The sequence below is a fragment of the Chroicocephalus ridibundus genome, chromosome 2 (assembly GCF_963924245.1).
Source record: "Chroicocephalus ridibundus chromosome 2, bChrRid1.1, whole genome shotgun sequence".
In the NCBI taxonomy this organism is placed as follows: Eukaryota; Metazoa; Chordata; class Aves; order Charadriiformes; family Laridae; genus Chroicocephalus; species Chroicocephalus ridibundus.
The window spans coordinates 1,819,998-1,840,175 of record NC_086285.1 but is presented as its reverse complement, the minus strand read 5'-3'; the positions used below and the strand labels follow the sequence as shown (position 1 = coordinate 1,840,175).

At 44.4% G+C, this 20,178-nt stretch overlaps 1 protein-coding gene across 1 annotated transcript in view; it reads left to right on the top strand.

The window, feature by feature from the left end:
* Nucleotides 1-17,363, top strand: part of PTH1R (parathyroid hormone 1 receptor) — a 133,915-nt gene extending 116,552 nt beyond the window's left edge. Inside the window, exons 10-13 of the mRNA XM_063324222.1 lie at nt 1,886-1,980; nt 4,176-4,317; nt 5,559-5,600; nt 6,790-17,363. Of these exons, the coding sequence (XP_063180292.1) occupies nt 1,886-1,980; nt 4,176-4,317; nt 5,559-5,600; nt 6,790-7,152 (642 nt within the window). The 3' untranslated portion in view covers nt 7,153-17,363. The remainder of the gene's footprint in view (nt 1-1,885; nt 1,981-4,175; nt 4,318-5,558; nt 5,601-6,789) is intronic.
* Nucleotides 17,364-20,178: the final 2,815 nt, after the last annotated feature.

Sequence of the window (20,178 nt, the reverse complement as noted above, 5' to 3'; positions counted from 1 at the left end):
CCCTCCTGACTGTGATAAGGTTGGACGTCTTCAGTTTAGCCAACAAATGAAGAATAAGATCCCACTTTTGAGCCTTTGAAGCTAAAAAAATCTCATATGAGAAACAAATCCTGCCTTTTTTTTTCCCTTTCAGATTGGTTTCCAATGAAAATGAATTATATGCCCCCGGGCTGTGTGCTTCTCTGCCTGTTGGTCGATCCATCCCCCCCTTATAACTTTTGTGCCAGTCAGTAAATTCCAACCAAATGTAACTAAGGGTTGCATGGGTGTTAAATTCCCACAGACCTCATGAAAACAGTCAAATAGATACAGGAGAGAAATTCTACTAATACCTCTTCAAGGGAAAGGGTATAGTACGACCTTACCCCCTTTTTAACACAGAGGAGAGCTGTTTAAAATGAACTTGCACCTCGTTAAAGGAGAAGGAATCCAACCACAGAAGACAAAGCCATAGCAAACCAGGCTGTGTTCATTCAGTGGCTCAGGGAACTACTTGTTTTAACAGTGAGGATAATTAACCATTGGAACAACTTACCAATGGTTGTGGTAGGATCTTCGTCATGGAAACACTGAAACCCAGATCTGCTATAGCTCAAACAAAAATGAATACAAGGAGGTCTTATGGACTGCATTTTGCAGGAGATCAAACTAGAGGTTCACTATGGTCCCTTCTGGCATAAAACTATGAGCCTGTGTGTGGTATGGTAATTTGTGTCCTTGAAATGCTGCTATACTGGCATCTGAGAGGTCAAATGAGTGCTGCAATCCTCCAGAGAAACCCATAGGCATCAGCATTAGCCCAGCAACAGGGATCTGCCTAGTGCAGACGGTTACACAATGGTTCTGCTTGTGGCCTTACCGTAGTCCCAAGAATGGGTTTGTCTGGGGCAGCAGCAGGTGTAATCCCAGCCCCAGTGAAACCAATCTCTGAAGAGCTCCGAAAAGCTAAGAATCCCTCAAACATCTCCCCATTTTTCACCTCCGTTAAGTGGCAGTGTAGCCATGAGATGTTGCCATTACTTTTTGCCACATTGCATGGGCATGTTCCTGTAGGAGAAGATTAGCTTGGTTGAGGAGCTGGCCACAACATGCCTTCACAAATGTGCCTCCCTGCATAGGAAGTGGATATTACTTCCTCACTGTCCTTATCAGGTCCATATTAAACACTCCTCCAGAGAGAGAATGACCAGTAGACATACAACAGAAGTTTTGCAGTTGTATTGCCCTTCTGCATTCTTGATCTGTCATCTCTAGTTTGGTTTGCTCTGCGTCTTTGTCATGGTTCAGTTTCCTTGCTCTTTTGCATATGGAGATGTGGAAAGGCATCCGACTAATGCATCTCTTAGCCTGATGAGTTCTTCGTCTTGCGTGGGCTGCAAGAGACAAATATAACCTAATTGCTGTCTGCTCCCTGTACCCCAAACCAAGTTTGAGAGGTTTATGAGTCCATGAAAATGACCCATATCACTGTATGGAGTTTTAAATAAAGATGATGTGAAAAATACTGAGAGTTATCTGTAGTCTATACCTCAAAATGCCTGGTAAGCATCATACCCAATTATCAGGTGTCTGCTGGTCTGGCTAGATCAGATGTAGGTGTTTCCATGCGAGATGTTCCCACTTTGTCAGACAAAGCCATTCCCTTCTCTCTCACAGCTATTCAGGTTAAACACAGACGACTAGCTCCCACCAAACACTGGGTCTTTCCTGTGGAGCTCACCCCTTCTACAGAACAAGCTCTCCCAGGAGGAGCTTCATACACAGCATGATCAGGTCACTGTGTGCCACAGCCCCTTGACTCATCTTGGGGAAACCATTGACTAAACAACACTGTCATCGTCTGGATCTTTTTTAAGAGTTATCCTTTCTTTGTTGTTTTTTCCAGGTAAATTTTATTCTTTTTATCAACATTATCAGAGTCCTAGCAACCAAGCTACGAGAGACAAATGCAGGGAGGTGTGACTCAAGACAACAGTACAGGTGAGTCACGTACCCTCTCCACTTTTTGGGAGACGTCCAAGTCCCTGTTTCACCTCCTTGAGTACAAAGGGAGCCCAGGGTGAGTAGTTCATGGTATCTACACTGTAGACACCTAAAAAAAGGTGAGGAGAATGCCATCTTCCAAATCTGATAATGCAGAATGAATCAACAGCAGTTTAAACATCTCCAAAACCTTTCAAATCCAAATTGAGGGACCTGCCTTATAGGTTAAAGAGAGGAATTCAGTCTCTTCAGCGGGTTTGGAAGTGACTGTGCTGGCCTTGAACCAAAAGCGCACAAATAAAAACACTGGTTATGCTGTTGAAGCCCCTAAAACTAGTACCAACTTATTTATTTCTATTTATTTCCCCCCTGTGCTTTGTAAAACTTGGTCTATTTGTTCAATCTGCCCTTCAGCGGGTGTTTCAGTGCTATTGCTGAAATGAAAAACGTTGCCTGACTCTCTGCTGGAAATATGGCCGTTCCTTGTTTGTTTTGTTTTCCTTTGTTCTTCCAGCTCTTTTCTCTTGATAACTTAGGATATCTGTAGCATGGTCAAAACTGGACAGAAAAAACAGATTGCTGAGACACCTCGGCTGCTTGAGAGCTCCTGAGGTATCTCATAATCTTCTGAGCTGGACTGACCAGCATGACACATGCAGAGGGGGGAGAGCAGAATGATTTGGGCTGCAAACCATGAGCTCATTGCTACCATCTCACTCTCCAAACACAAGATGTTTCATTTGAAGCAGGAATGAGATTTGGCAGGAAAACACCTCTCCATTTTTCTTCGCTGCCCTGTCAGGGTTCTGATTTATCTGTTTGTTTATTTCTCCCTGGCTGAAGCTTGCTATTAATTATGGTTTGGATGGCACCTTCTCCTTTTAATGTGTTAAATTCCCTTAGTGGTTTCCAGTTGGTGGACAGAAGAGGTACCAGGTCTTTCTGGTAGTGATGTCTGGCCCTTCTCAATAATTGCCTGCACTTGGTAACTTGCTGTAACTCTTGGCAGAAGTTTTAATCCTTCAATTAGCATCACTTCCAGGCAAGGCTGGTTCCCTCAGGAGAAAACCTAGCCAAGTACTCAGGGTTGTATTGTACTTCACCCCCAGCTTCTAGCATTGGTCTTATGCTGAGATGGAGCTGCTTCTTTAAATAGGAGCTTTCAGGTGATGCTGCAGTCTAAAGAACCTCCTAAGAGCCTTCAACTCCTGCTTGAAGAACACAGATTTAGATTAGATATCAGGAAGAAATTTTTCACTCTGAGGGGGGTGAGCCCCTGGCCCAGGTTGCCCAGAGAAGCTGTGGCTGCCCCATCCCTGGAGAGGTTCAAGGCCAGGTTGGATGGGGCTTGGAGCAACCTGGGCTGGTGGGAGGTGTCCCAGGGCAGGGGGTTGGAACTAGATGATCCTTAAGGTCCCTTCCAACCTAAACCATTCTATGATTCTGTGATTATCCCGCAGTGCGCTGTCCTCTTCCCCTTGATATCTGGAACGACTCCTCTCCTAAATGCACTTCCCTCTCCACCAGCCCTGCTCATTGTCCAGGAGGCACTAACCCAGGGTGGACCTTCATGTCTTGCCTCAGTAAGCATGCAGAATTGCAGAATCGCAGAATCGCAGAATGGTTGAGGTTGGAAAGAACCTCTGGAGGTCATCTAGTCCAACCCCCCCATTCAAGCAGTGTCATAGGTTTTATGGGACTGTGTCCAGTTGTTGTAAGCTGAAGCAGAACTATCTTTTAAGGATAAGGGGATTTAGCGTCAGTCAGAGGCTGAGGGCTGGAAGCAGCAGCGCACATTTCTTTCCAGTCACCCTTACACCCTCTACCCATGAACCTGACCTGAAACTGAGGATAGTCTGAGGCTGAAAAAAACATCTCAGCTTCTTCATCTCCAGTACCTACAGCAGCATCACACTGGCGCACACAATTGGAGAGGGTTAGACTAGAACATCAAGCCATGCTGGAGGATGGACTGGGTTGTGTCAGATGCCGTAAGAGAAGAAACAGTTTGAAATTGCAGGTGGACACAGTGCCTGCAAATATACGGTAGCCAAGCCCAGCCAAGGGAGCATGTGAGAAAGGAAGAAATTACATATGACTTGTATCCAAGGTATGAGGTGGACGAGCCTGGTGGGGAGGTTCATTCCATCCACTAATTTCCTCTGTGTCTTTCTCTTTCCTTATTGCTGCAGGAAGCTGCTGAAATCTACCCTCGTCCTTATGCCTCTGTTCGGCGTTCACTATATTGTTTTCATGGCTATGCCATACACAGATGTGTCAGGGATTCTTTGGCAAGTTCAAATGCACTATGAAATGCTGTTCAACTCTTTCCAGGTATTGTAGCTCTTAAACTGTGGGGTCAAACTATGAGAATTTCAGCTGGGACAGGAGGGAATTGAGAGTGGAAGGTGTTGTCTTTGGAAGTAGGACTGTTTTTACAATACTCCAGATTTCATTCACAAGGTGATTTGACGGTGTTTTAGCATCAGGTATGTTTTATATTTGCAAAACACAACGTATAAAAGCTCACTGTGTCCAACAAAAAAAATGTTCCTGTTGAAAGATAACTTTCCTCACAAAATAAATCCCTTTATATCCAGGTTAGACATAAGCTGGTAGAGATCCACAGAGACCTGTTATTTCACATTAGCTTCCAATTTGCTTGTCCCAAGTTGTCTTTCAGTCCTGTGAATGGATTCCTCAGTTCCAGGTTTGGGCAAAAGGCAGGTTCAGTTACAGTACTGGTCCTCTATAAGACACAGCAGCAAGAATACACAACTCTCTACAAGCAGAGCAGTGTTTGATCGTCACTGCACGCCATCCCCTGAGAAATTAACTTTTGGCTCACATGCCAAATGATGGATGATGAATGGTGGACAGTGGGTCTGTCCAGGTGACAGATTAGAGAAACTGTAAGGGAAAAGGGGATCAAGCTCGCATTCATGTGCTTTCACAATTACTGTTGGGTGCAGATGGGACAAAATAGTGGGTGACCTCAGAAAGGCCTGGGTAAACTATTGGCCAACCAAAAGATGTGGATGGTTTGCTCACATCTGAATTCCTTTGCTGATCCCACTCAGCCAGTTCTGCTCCACACATGGGCTGCCCCACTTGCAACCAGGGCTGCAAAAGTCCCATTGGGGCCATCTTTCACCCCCCCCCCCCCCCCCCATCCTGCAGCAGGATCACCTACATGTAAAATTCTGGAAGTGTTTATCCAATATGTTCATAAACACCTCCAGTGAGGTAGATCCCACCACCTTCCCAAGCACCCATCACCATCTCAGAAACTTTGCAAAAGATTTGGGGGTGAAAAGAGACCTGTTAGCTAAACCATGACCCAGAGGGCTTATATAGTCTACCTACTTTGTCAATAGTCTGCAGGGAAATGGCTGTGTTCATCTGTCTCTCATACACTACTTAACAATGCAAGGTTTCTTATGCATATTATATACAACATATTATAAATGTCATTGATTTCAGAGGAACACAGAGATGTTGGGCAGCACTATCAGGAAAGAGAAACTCATATGTCACAAGAGTAACATTAATATGTTGTTTCTTCTTCCTTCTAGGGATTTTTTGTTGCCATCATATACTGTTTTTGCAATGGAGAGGTAAGTCACCAGCTTCTTAATTATTTCCCTCCTTTGTTAGGTTAGTTCCACACACAGCTGGGAAGGTGGATGCACATCAATATATCCCCACTTATTCTAGAGATGCAACCCTCTTTTGCACTCAGTGAAGGATCTGTCAGTCCACATAGAAAGTTCATACCCTCAGTTTTGGTCATGTAAGACATCCAGGTCAATATGTCACCAATAAATGAGCTACTGGAAGCAGCTAATGGAGAATAAAAATGTGGGGTTTTTCTTTCCTTTTCCCAGTACAAGTGCTGTTTAGTGCTGCTTAATTTCAGATCTGTGGCGGGAAGAATAGTGGACTGATAGAGTAGCTGCCTAATGAGCAAGCTCTTTTGATTTTCCAGACTTTTTTGACCTTTGTTTCTATTTCCAGAGTGATATGCTTTAATATCTTTGTTTCCATTAATTCCCTCTATGGCTGCAAACTAAGTAACTAGACAGTCAGTGGATGCACACCAGGGAAGAACAGAGCTACTTTCATAAGGCTGGTTTGGCCTAAGTTTGTGGACTTTAAGGGGAAATGCAACTAAAAATACGCTGCTGATGATCTACAGCAAGCAACCAAGAGGAAATCCATACCATAAGGGGTATTGATGTCATCTTGACTTCAGCCATGTAAAAGTGGGACACTCACTCTATAGTCAGCTAACTTCTTTCTAGAGGAAATTTCTTGAGACTCAGACACCTCCGAAGGTGCTTCATCCCACTTATACTTGATGCTCCTGGTACACTGAGATAACTCACTCCTGGTTGTGCAGCTCAGTCCCCCTTAATCACAGAATCACAGAATGGTTAGAGTTCAAAGGGACCTTAAAGATCATCTAGTTCCAACTCCCTGCCCTGGGCAGGGACATCTCCCACTAGATCAGGTTGCCCAAAGCCCCATCCAACCTGGCCTTGAACACCTCCAGGGAAGGGGCAGCCACAACTTCTCCCTGGGAGAGAGTCAACCCATATTTTCAGTTAGATGTTTTCAGGCAGTCAAGCTTCCCAATATCAAATATTTCATTTGGAAAGGGCAGATTTAATGTGAATTTACTGTTCCTTCCAATTTCATACTCTAGAGTTTCTCTTCCATTCTGTCTGTGGATACTGCTGCCTTTTGAGGACTCTCTGCCCCTCTCTCCTCCCACTCATGCTTTTTTCCCCCCTTTTCTCTCAGGTCCAAGCAGAAATAAAGAAGTCATGGAGCAGGTGGACATTAGCACTTGACTTTAAAAGGAAAGCACGAAGTGGGAGCACAACCTACAGTTATGGACCAATGGTTTCCCACACCAGCATCACAAATGTAGCCACAAGAGGGGCACTTGCCCTCCATCTCAATACGAGACTTATACCAGGGACCCTCAATGGACACCGGAATTTGCCAGGTTATGTAAAAAATGGCTCCATTTCTGAAAACTCCATGCCTTCTTCTGGACCAGAGCAGTACAACAAAGATGAGGAGTACCTGAATGGCTCTGGGCTTTACGATGGAGACAGACCCACAGTACTTGTTGAAGAAGAAAGAGAGACGGTCATGTAAAGGGAGGAGGAGAAAAAAGAAGCAAAAGGATGAAAAAGGTTCCTGGAGAGCATTTAGTGGGCAAAAGAATATCAGGCCACACATCGGATGCCGAGGGTTTCCATACAGTTTCTCTGTTCTGTGGAACGAGAGGTTAAGTTATATGGGAAAAAAAAGTGAGCCACCAACGTGGCCAGCTGTTGATCACATACATATACTCAGTGATCTATGTCTCCCTGGTGTTAACGGAGGCAGGGCTATCCAGACCCACGGGCCTTGCTCCCTGCTGAACAACAGAGATACTGAGAGTTCGTGAGGGAGGGTTGCAAAGCAGCATGTGGTCCCTGGACCTGTTGGAGAGCGTGAGCAGCTGAGGAGGACAGGAGTTTCACTCAGTAAAGCAAGAGTCTTGAGGGGAGTGTACAGTGCCATCTTCTTGCGAGGGTAAAAGCCACCCTGGGCATCAGCGTCTTCAGTTTGGCTTGCTCTTGCCCTGTAAAGTCTGCCTGGTAACACACACAACACTGGTCAAGACCCCTTGGGGGTCATAGCAGCCTGATCTTGCAGACAAGCGCTCAACGCGGACAGCTCGGTACAACCAGTTGCATGTTCTTCCCTTGGGCAATCTCCCTCCTTGGCAAAATGCTCCTCTGGGGTGGGCAGGTTTAACAGCTCATGGTTGCTGGATGCAGGCTGAAAACTCTGTTCTTCTTTCCCTGACCTCAGTCCCAGTAGCAAGCCAGAAACCAGTGCAATTTTAGGATGGAAAATGTGGTTATCAGAATGTGCGACATTTTTGTTCTTCCAGATGCAGCAGTGGAGAGGGGCCTGTCGAGTGGGCTGAGGCAGGGCGGGGGATTTGCAGGTCTTGGGTACGTGTGCCTGTGCATGTGTGTGGCTAAAATCACTTCAGAGCTTAGCTCACTCAGCCCTCCATTTCTGTGGATGCTCATGGAACGAGGTTTTTTTTAAACCTTTAAATTTTTTAAACCTTTGAATTGCTTCTCACTCTCCTCTCTGAATTTCCTGCTTTTCATTCATCCAAACCCTCGTGAGGAGAAAGACTCTATCAACAGTCTCGCCTGTATCACCCAGAAATACAAACTGCTGGATACAGCCAGACAAACCTACCCTCATGAGATCGGAAGGCAAAATTTGCCAGCTAAAAGCACAAGGGATGTTTGTGGACATTCTCCCCCTGAGCATCTTCTGAACTTTCCTGTTCTTTGTGGTTTGGTCACATACACACATATGTACACTGGATCAGACTCTTGGCTGGTGTAAACAAGCGTAACTTCAAACAAACTCACTGAGTTTGCCTAGAGATGCTCAGATGAGGAGATGTTATTGTGTTGCTTCCAAAGGGAAAAGCACAAGGAAATGCCTCCTTCCTACAGAGAGAGGGACCAGGGAGATTTTGTCACCTTGCAGAGTTTCCCTTGCTGGTGGGTTTCACACTGTGTGCCAAAAGGTCATTTTCTGACACACCTCATGTCTTTAGCAGCAGCCATCATTAGTTGCCATCATTGGTACCATCATTGTTGGCCAACAGTGCACTGGACTGGTGTCTTTTCACACTAGCTAAGCATCCAGCAAAGGGGCTCTGCCAGTTCCCAAGCATGATTCAGAATTGCCCGGAAGTGGGAAATTAGAAACAGTGACCAAACTTCCTATTGCAGCATGTGCTTCCCCAGAGGAATGACTCTGGCTGAGCCAGCCTGGACCCTCTCTTCAGCCCCTGTCACAACATCACCCCTTGCTGCAGTCTAGGAGTCAGCTCCTCATGGTGCTTTTTTTTCTTATTTCTTTTTTTCCTTCTTGGCAAGTTTCTAGTACCTAAAACATTTGACCTCACTTGGCTGTTACTCAAATGGAATAGGAAGGAGGTACTGGGCAAGTCTGAAGTTTCTATGATTCTATAAACTCTGCAGGAGTCCTTTACGATGCAGGTGGAGCAGGTGGAGCCGATGGGATAATCTACTCTCCATCCTGATCCTTTAGATACAGCTGCTGAGTCACATCAACCAGCACTTCTGAGATACATCTGGTTGATGCAATCGGCAAATTAAGGACTAACTTCCCCAAAACTCTGAAGGAGGTCAGGAAGAGTTGGAACGTTGACTCTGTGGCCCGCATATCCTTTAAACAACCTCTCAGGTTAGGGCCTGATCCAAAGCTCAGTGAAGTCAAGGAAAAAACCTTCTCCCTTCAACATCTCTGAGTTTTGGATTCAGAGCTGGTAGGGGATGTGGTGGCTGAGAGGCAGTGCTCTGTCAGGCACTGAAGCACCTCTTCTCCAGCAGGTAAAGACATACATGAGTGGGTCTTTAAAAGCCAGTATTTATTTGTGATGTTCTTTTCTTGTTTTGCATCATTCGAATAAGTCAGAACTCATCATAACAATTTACTACCAAATGGCAGCTATTGAAATGTCAGGTTTTCAAAGAATAATCTTTTTTCGTGCTCTCTTATTATTGTTGTTGTTGCTGTTATTTGTATAACAATAATAACAATAGTATTACAGAGGAGTTAAGTACTCTTGCAAGAGAAGTCAACTCTAGTGAAAGTTTGGCATGGAGAGCCAACCAGCTCTGCATAAATCTGGGTCAGCCCAGCTACACTCACTGCTCGCCTTTTCCTCGCAGATGCTGGTATGGCTTCTGGAGGCAATCAAAGGGGGCAAAAGTTATTAACAGTCAGCTGTCAGAGTGTATACAGCTGCATTATTTAGCATCCCTTGTGGCTGAACCGCCAATGACAGAGAAGAACACTGAATATGCTGGCTCTGGCTTTCCACACTTCCAGAAGTACATTATGCTTAAATCCTGCAAGAATGCAATGAGCCTCCAGATTTTCTCACTTAAAGAAATTTCTTAGTATCTTTTCACTGCTGGAACAAAGCAAAAAAAAAAACCAAAACAAACCCCAAAAAAGCCCATCAGTGACTCACTATTTGCTTGTGTTTGTTCCTGAGAACTCAAGATTAATAACATGTTTGACAATCACTTAGCAAAATTCAAGGAATTAGCAAAAGCCATGAAATTATTTATAAATAGATACAACATCCCTCATAAAAGGAGGCCCTCACTGAAATGCATTCATCACTGGATTATTTAGAATAAATGTCTAAAATCTGTTGTTAAACATAGATAAAAATTGCATGCAGAAGAGATTTACAGGGGAAGAAATCTCTTCTTAATCCTTTCAATTACAAATCATACGTAATAGATATATTTTTTTTCTGGGTGTTCATGTGCGTGAGCAATATTCATGCAAAAATCGGGAAAATGCTGATACCAAAACAGGGGAATAACTGTAGACTGTATGTTTGTCAAAGCCTGTTCCTATCTTTCCTGGGTTGATTACAAACTCTTGATTGAGTCTAGAGGCCATGATCTATTAGCTAGAGATCCACGGATCACTGATTGTAGTGAGGAAGGGATCAGAGCTGCGATGTTTAAAAAACAGAGAAGACGCCACAATTTGTCATTGCGATTTGCCCTGGAAGGGAAAGCAGAGTGGTCCTGCTGGCCCTTAGCCAAAGCCTCTAGATTCAAAGTAGGGTCCCCTTCGCTTCCTCCATCACCGGGAGATGCGGGCGTTTCCCAAGGACCGTTTATCCCCATCCAAAAGTCTGAGCCCACCTGAGGTGACAGTTCCTCTCCTGTCTGATTTACTAGTGCAGGTGTAGCCCCGACGGCCACAGAAAACAGATACATGGTGAGGTGAGGATGCATTCAGCTGTGGTTCATCTAGTTACCACTGCAAACCCCACAGGCAGGGCAGGATTTGTGCCCATCCTGGCTCGGGTCCATCATGGGATGGTGGAGCAGAGATTGCTTTGGAGCCAGTGTGCAGCAAACACATGGGCAAAGAGATTTTTTTCTCAAGGTCGTTTCTAGCAGGAGGCAACGGTCCAAAGGAGCTGGTTGTCTGTATTTTCCTAGTTTTTCTTCCTCCACAGTGTCAGCTTTGTGCCTCTTTTCTTCCCGTCTTGTAAAGCAGCTGGCAACACTCAGGAGTCCTATAGACCCCCTCACTTCTCTAAACCTGCTGGGCTGGCACAGGCCAAGCTGTGTGCTGCAATATCCCAGCTGACTGGCTACATGGGGAGGAATCCCCTCTTGGGTTCATCTCTTGGATGTGTGTCCTCTTCTCCTGTGCCACAGCGTCACTGGACTTGAGCAGGGAATCTCACCCCCTGGCAGGTTCATCTCATGGTACCAACCCAGCACCTCTTCTATTCCCATCCACAGCAGCGCAGCCTACTTTTCTTCTTGAGTCCTTCCTACATGATCTACCTCTTTTCCAGATGGACACAGAGCTGTTAAATGTTCCTCAGCCTTGTGTCTCTTAAGGATGACTTTTGGCAGGAGCCTTGTCATTTCTGCTTTGTCTGGATACGTGCAGACGAGTGTTTTTACACCTTCTGTATACTGCTTGGTTTTGGTTCAGATGAGATCATGTCTTGTCCTACTCTTCACCATTCCTCATCTATGCTTCTTCTTGTCTGATACGTATTAGAGCCAAACCAGTTCACAAAGATCTTCCAAAACTGAACTCTTCAGCCAGGGATTGGCTTCATTTATCTGTTTATGGGTGATTGGCTGAAAGTCATAGAACATCCACAGTGCTGGTAGAATTTTCCATTTTTTAAACTGTGAAAATACATTAAGAGGGAAGTTCTCCAACTTTTATTCCTGTTTATTGTTTTGACTAACTCAATGGCTGGATTAAAAGTTTTAAATTTCAGGCTCTGATGTTTCAAAAAGTTAAGAAACTTTAGTTATAGGTTGGGTTCTTTTGCTTTGTCACTGGCTGATTTTTCTGCACACTTTCCACCCAGAATTCATTGAAAGCTTCAAGCAGAATTACCGATGATGAGGACAGGGATCCTTTAACTCATCTGAATCTCTCACTATGGTCAATGACTCTTGCACCTGAGATAGGACTGCATGAAATAAGAGAAAGCACTTTAAGAGTTGACCTTTAAGAGAGGTTGTATGAACCTGTGAAGTCTTTTCATATGCAACATTGCTTCTTATTGGCGTATGTGGGTTTTTTTTCTACACGTTGGTGGCCATGAGTTTGCTGAAGACCAGTCTGTGCCTTGTCATGGAAAGTTATGCAGCAGTAATGTGGTTCACATCCCTCTCTTTCTGGCCTTATCTGAATTTTATGACATATTAGCTGTAACAGGAAGAAAAGCAAACAAACAAAATAAAGAAAAAAAAAAAAAAGTACCTGGAGCAGTATTTTCCAAAGTTGGGGGATAATGGCTCATCAACTCTATATCGTATGTCACAAATGGGCATTGCATTGATGGCTGCAAGTTGCAAACTGCTCAGCAGGTGAGGAAGCTTTGTTTTAAGGCCATGAGCAGGTTAACCTATGTCTTTCCCATGCCACTTCCCTGCTGACAGCACCTGCTAGAGAAGAGATCATGTTGCACCCTCAGGCAGGCCTAGGAGAATTGGCCTTTTTCAATAAGCTTCATGCTGGAACAGGTTTGCTGTTTGATTTCTTCTTATTATTATTTCTACTGCTATTGCTGGTGGGCTGCCATGTTCCACAGAGTGAACAGAGGACGTATATGATATCTCTGTCCAGCTACAGTGTGATTCTTCAGACAGAGTAGATTTTATACTCATCCCTCTAGGGTGTCTTGAAATGAGAAAAATGTTAAATTGTAAAGGAAATGAGTTTGTGAAAGACCCAATAAATAAGTTTCCATCATGATTGGCCATGGCTCTCTGGATTTGCCTGGAAGACATAACGGTTCATAAACTGTATAAGTAAAATAAAGAGCATGTCCATCTCTGTGGACATTCACTGGAAGGCAGTTCTGTTTTGACCCACGGAAGTGAAAGGTTGAACCTGCTGGACAGCCAATACAGTTGGCCCAAAGGAACATTTTGTTTTGAGGCACGAAATCATAAAAATTATTGGGCATATCCTGCTCCACCCAAACTATTTTTGTGGCCACTCATAAAATCAAAACTCAAGCTTAGCTCTTAGCTAAAGGTAGTGGGGGGAAATAAAACAGAGGTGAGCTGTTGCACAGACACATGATCAGCTGAAGACTATTAAAACATAACTTCATCACTGTGATTCTAAAAGAAATCACCTTGGAAATGCAGAATGAACTTGCTTTATTCAGGAAAAAGACAAAAGGGAAAGGAAAAGAAAAAAAATGCAGGTTGGCATTTCTTTTCTTTTCTTTTTTTCCCCAATAACATTCAGTTGGACAGAAAGATTGAGCTAGAAATCTGGTCTCCTTGGTGTTTCCATGTGCTCCTTGGCCTCTCCATAGGAAATCTCCACAGGCCATTGTGAATGAGTTGGGATGGAGAGAGACACATGGACATGCAACTTGGAATCCGCCTTGGCCTATGACCAGCTACTGGTCCTTTAAAGCTTAGGGACATCAAGCAATTGTGTGCTGAAACAGAAATATTGCTAATGTGCTTCATTTAGTGGTTAACTGCAAATTAATTTGCTGTCTAATATATCAAGTCTTGTTCGAGGCAAAGTGTATCCTAATCAGGGTGCTTCTCTACTCAGTGCTAATAGACATCTTCACTGGCTTCTCTTTGGTCTGTAGGCGGTTTAGGAGATTTTAGAGCAGGTATCTTCTACTGAGAGCCTAGCAGTTGAAGCTGGGATCGTTAGATCTTTGAGCCTGCTTGTCCCTAGTGGGTAGAGAAGCCCATAAAAAGGACACCAGAAGGGTGGACAAACTTCCCCTCTATATCGGTCCCAAACTCAGGTGGGTTGGAGTCCTTCTCCACGCTTCATTCCTTTTTTTCCAAACTGGTCCTACAAAACAACCCCCAAAAACTTATTTAAAGAAGTTGGTTAAGCATTTCATTTTCTTTTATGGCTAGAAGCCAATCTCAACTCTATTTCAAAACCAATCCAGAGCATCGGAATGGGAAGATGATTTGCTCAGGTCAGCTGCACAGTCCCATAGTCTCATCATTACCGATCACACCGGGCTCAGAGAACAGGTACCCCAGCAGAGATGGAAGGTCGTTCTGCCGAAATAGTCTTTCATTCTACGTGAATTTATAAGAAAAGGGAACAGAAAGCAAGAAAAAGACTCGCTGTCTTTACACCACACTTAAGAAGGGTTATAAATGATAAAATAGTAATTATAAGTTATCTTTTTTTTTTTATTTCATCAGGTTCTGCTGAGTGTCCTGATGGTTTTTGTGCAGTGTCTGGTTTCTCCCAAGCCAACCGAGTTCTGTGGTGGATAGAAGAGTTATAATGAGTGGACAGAATCATTCAGAGCTGGTCTCTGGGGCAGGACAGTGAGAAACAGACCTGATGTTGATTTTATATTCATTGGCAGAAGGCAGGAGCTACTCCACTGAAGTTAATCGAGTTAACTCGGTCTAATGCCAAGGCAAAACAGATCTGAATCTAGACCACAGTTCAAGACTCATGTACAATTTGCATAATGGAATTAAAATAAAGCTTCCAAGTCTAGCTACAGAAATACTCTGCTGAGTATTAAAGACAAGGCTTGCGGTTTGGGATTAAATAAAAGGACACACAAGGAATCAGCTGTCACATACAACAATCCAGTTTTGTCCGTTCCTGAGCCACACTCAGCTGTTTCAATTGGTAGGGATTTTTCTTTGCCCCTTCTTTCTTTTCTTCTCTGTCCTATTTGCATGTGAACTCAGATCCTCCAAGTTTTCATACTGTCTTCCAGGTTTAAGCTAGCCCCGCGGTATACAAAGTTCAAGATAGTATCAACATTTTGCCAGGACTTGGGAGGCGAGTACAAAAAAGAATGTCACAGGGGAGCATTAAAATAAATATCAAATGAGGTTCCTCTGAAACCTTTCCCACAGACCAGGGAAAGGTTTGCAGACCTTGGCACAGCATTTCATCCTCCAACTGAACTCACTCGTGTTTTGCTCGTAGATGATCTCGAGCCATTCAGTATGACCTGCAAAGCTCACACAATGTCTTTCCACTGGCTTCACAGGGCTTGGGGTTAGAGCTGGTATGCTCATTTAAATATTCTTGTTTAAATGAAGTTTAATATTCTGATCTGCTCATGTGGTTTCTTCATCCTTCTCTAGATTGGTACATTAGTGCTGTGTCGGGGCACACTTGCAGAACTGTCCCTTGAACTGCCTTTGCATCTGTGGCATGTAGGAATTACTGAACCCATCAGGGGCCATCCCCTTTCTGACCATGTCTTGTGGTGGCCTTCAGTAGTGACAGGCAGTGATGCCGCTTTGCAAGGGAGCCGAAAGCAGCATTTGCAAGAACAGAGTGCAACAAACTTTGTCCTAATTCAGAATGGATTTGAAAGACTCCAGCGAGGCAGGGCAGGGCTGGGCTGGAAATCAGCTCAGAGTCTGGCAGGGGCCAGGAACAAAAGAAAAAAATTATGGAAGAGCTGACACAGATGATCTTAAGTAATTAGGAAGTCTTATAAATCTGGTTTCTTTTCGGACAGACCTCTCTATCCAGCGCAGAGCTGACAGAGGTAGACTCCATTGCACAATTACTCTCCCTCCTCAAGAAGGGATGTCTTGAGAGAGCAAACGGGAGGCATGTAACAAAGTCAGTTCAACTTTCTCTTCTTCATCATCCTCACTGGCACTTTTTCTTTCTGTTTTCACCTGAAAAAAAGGAGTCCATTAGGACAACCTCACCATGAGAACCTGGAATTCAGACCCATTTGTCCTGGCTCCCACAGAGTAACTTCTCCCTGTGATCACAGCAATTGTTTTTCTGGGACATTAACTAAGGAATTTGATGGTATTTAATTATCTTCCTCAGACTGATGGTTAATGATTCTGGGCTAGCAATGTGGTGTGCAACAGCAGAAATGTGCTGGCATCAATTTGGGATGAAATCCCGACCCCATGAAAATCGGCACCAAAATGTCTGTTGATTTCCATGGAGTGGGTTTCACCCATAAATTCTGAAGAAGAAAAGGATAACGATTCAAACAAATGACCTCCCCCAGCCCCAAAACCTTACTTGCCACCCATATTTCAGGGTGTCCTTTTGCTTTAGGTCAATACAAGACCTGAAAGCAGAGACCAAGAAGTAGAAGTGGTTCGATGGCAGTCTTTTCTCCTGAAATGCTTCCCAAGTGACAACATCAGGCTTTTGTATTGGTGTCAGCTTCTGCTTGTGGGGATTTAGGATGTGGTAGATATTTGGCTAGAAAAAGACATGGGATTAAAATGTTTGAGATAGATGGGATTAGTATGCACTGGGTTTCCAAAATACCTGGGCCTACATCCTCTGAAATAGAGCTACAACATCCACTTGAAAGACTGATTAGAACAAACTTAAATGAAGGGTGTTCTCCAAACAGGCAGACCTCAGGTGCCTAAAACAGAAGACAAAACAATGACTTCACCAGCATCTATTTAAACCAGAGCATTACAACAGGCATGAGCCCTTCTAAATATAGAGCTGGGTGCGTCTTGCCAGGCCAAGGTTTTACCTTTAAATTTTTCTTTAAATCAATCATTCTTCATTGAGAGCTGCAGGGAAGGATGAACAGGAAGCCATTTGTTGTTAGAGGTGAAATGTTTTAAAGGACAGGTTGTAGAGGTAAAGCTGGTGGTAGAGGGAAACCAGTTGGTGACAGAGAGGAAGGACAGGCTTAGCCAGGCACCGTCACCCAAACCCATCCCCTCGGTCCATCCCTGTGTTCAGAAATACTATGTCGATCTCTTGCCATCTGCATGAGCTGGAGCATGCATGAAGAGACAGATCTGCTGCTAAAACTCATTGCTTCGTCTCAGCAACTTCAGGGTGACCCAGCCATGGTGGTCACCAGAAGTGATGGGGTCTGGGCATTAGCAAAAGGACTCAGCCATTCCCAGTGGTCTGCCAGGCTCTGCCCAGGGATATCTGTTTTCAAGATATTGGCTCCATTTTTCTAGTCTCAACAGGAGGCAAAGTAGTTGGGGTGTGTTCTTCCCCCTCCAACGTGAACGCTTTCACAGAAGTGGGTTTTAAGGCCTTGTTTTACTTCAGAAGAGGGACAATACTGAAAAAATAAAGGATGAAACTGTGATTTATTTCTATGGGTTACGGGGACATTGCCTTGTGTGTGTCGTTAGGCAGGCATTTGGTTTACATTCCTCCACTTCTGCTTTCTGTATGGACCAAAGTAACAAGCAGAAAATGACAAACCACAGGTGTATGTAAAAGGGAATTAAAATAAAAAGAAACCTTTATTGATTCTCATTAAATGTTTCTTCTGTGTCTTTTCCTCCCTCAAATAGGACTCAGAGAAAGTCCTTCAGGGTCACTCTTAGATGGACATGGGGTAGGTATTCCTCTGGTTTCATGAGGAAGCTCCTCCAGTCCATTAAGGATACAGAAAGATGGGAGTGAGCTATATCTCTGGAAACCCTTTGGGAAGACCTCACACTGGGTGGCTTAAATACCTGCTCAAGCTTGTGGTTTTCATGAGCATTGGGAATAAACCTGGTCAGTTCCCATTCGTGCTTCCTGCTGGGCAGCCGCTTCTGCAGACATGCTAATTCAACCTTCTCCTAGTGCATGGTTTAACTCTAACAGCTTCTAAATAAGAAAGATGATTTACTGAAGCTGAAACTTAAGGCTTTTCCTCACAGAGTTTAGTCATGGCATTTCTTTTGAAGCAAGAGTGTGCTTCACACAGAAGGAAGAATTCGCCGAAGAGCTCCTTACCCCGACATTTAGCACATCACATACACTCTGTGGGCTGTGTATCACCATTCCTGCAATATTTTCAGGAAAGCCAGCCAATGGTTATAGGTGGGAACAGGGAGTAAAAATTTTCTGCTCTTTTAAATGGATAAACTTTGAATGATTGGTCTGGTTTCAAAAAACACTCAGGTCCCAGCACCAAGGAGTGGGAATGCTGCTGACCAAAGACAGTTGCGCAAACATTTGCTCCAGATGTAGCTCCACGGGTCTTGGCTGAGATTGAGATGGGCTACTGTATAAATTGAGTGTCTTGATCCCATTCACTGACTTCAACATCAACATCAGATGACATCCAGGAGAGAGAACAACCACCTTGCAGAAGGTACTCACCCTTACAGAGCTCCTCACACTCATCCCAGGGGGATGTCTACAATGCCACTTCACAGTGATGCAGGAGTAGGTCTGGCTCCCATCCCATTCCCATTGTTTACACACAAGCAAACTTCACCCACAGGTTCTAACCTGAACTCTGCATCTGGCTAGAGATATGCTGGGTAGAGTCCAAATCTTTGCTTTCAGACAGACTTTCTTTCACCTGAATGGAGAGGAATAGGACAGAGAGCACACTGCAGCCCATCCACCCCCAGGTGTCCTGGCCTCAATTCTTCCTAAGCACAACATGGATGGCTTCAGACCCACTACAAGCTGGTAAATGACCAACCATGTGGATAACATTTGCTTAGATGATCAAGTTCAGTAAGTCTGAGCCTTCCCCTCATCTCATATTAAAACTGTTTTCTGCATCATCGGCATTAACTTTCACCGGAGTAAAAGCGTGCATGGCATCTCTCTGGCTGTGGCCCTAAATGTCAGCTGGAGAATACAGTAGAAAATTGCAGAACAAAAATAAAGCAGTGGCAAAAGGCAAATTGGACAAATCACCCTTTTATCTCTCCCTAGTCCCAAAGCACCTTCTAGCTCTGTTGTTCTAATGTGGTTGCAGTGGCTATTTCAAAGGATGCTCTCATGCCACCTGATACACTCATGGTATCAGTGTCATGAGGGGCGCCTCGTTCCATTCACAGCTGTGCGATGCCTTCATCTCACACGGCACAAACAATGCAGGGTGGTTCCCCGGAGCGCTGCCCTTGCAGAGAGAGGCTGTAACTGGGTACGAGCAGATGCTGCTCCTCATGAGCATGAAATATAATCACAGCAAATCCTAACTGGTGAAGACCTTTACAGAATGTCATCCCCACTGGCTAGACTGCTCAGGACTTTCAAGCACTCTTTGGAACTCATTCCTCCTGTAACCTTTCCCCTCTCATTTAGCCATTCCAAAACAAAATGGTTTCAGAGCCCACAACTAAGCATTCAATTTTTGATATGCACAACGCTCAAATTGGTGGTGGCTCTTGCTTCACACAGAATGGGGCCCTTCTGTGCTCTATAAACAAACTGTGGATTAAACCAGTTGATGCCAACTGCCTGCATCCTGTGTTGCTGGTTCCACAGCACCCAGCTGCTTTCTTCCCAGGCACCACCAGCCAGAAAAAAATGTGACTTTATCTACCATCCCATCCTGGGGTACCTGGGGTAGCAGGTTCACTATGCTGGGCTGTTTATGGGCACAGGTGGAGCAAGGGCAGCATGGGATGTTGGCATCTCCTATGTTGATCATATGCAGGATGTCTAATAACGCAGAAACATTTTGCCCATGAAGCAGAAAGGAAGATGACCAGCATGGTGGGAAGTTGTCCTGCCATGGACTTCTGGTACAAAGAGCTGGCAGAACAAAGATGAGTTGGATGCATTCTGCCTGGAGTTGGGAAGAACCACAAATGTAACCTTCTCCCAGTGAGCACCTAAGCATGTCCCTTGATACTTAGCCATCCTACTCCCACCCATGCAGCCAGAAGTTTCACTGCTAAGATGGTTTCTCTCCTTCAACTCTTTTCTGCACTTTGAGCCAATAGTTCAACCCAACCAGGGGCAGATTATCATAGAATCCTAGAATGGTTTTCGTTGTAAAGGACCATTCAAAACCATCTAGTCCAAACCCCCTGCCATGAGCAGGGACATCTTCAACCAGATCAGGTTGCTCAGAGCCCCATCCAACCTGACCTTGAATGTTTCCAGGGATGGGACATCTACCACCTCTCTGGACAACATGGGCCAGTGTTAGATTAAACCTAGATGCCCTTAGATACAACCTAGGTGAACCTGGAAAAGGAGGTAGTGGTACTGAATCAAAGACAGATAAACAAACCAGATCTAAACCAGATCTAGATTGACATAGAAACATGCATATTTTTCCTCCATGAGAAGAAGAAGTCTCAGTTTGCTGCTGGCTGAGCAATT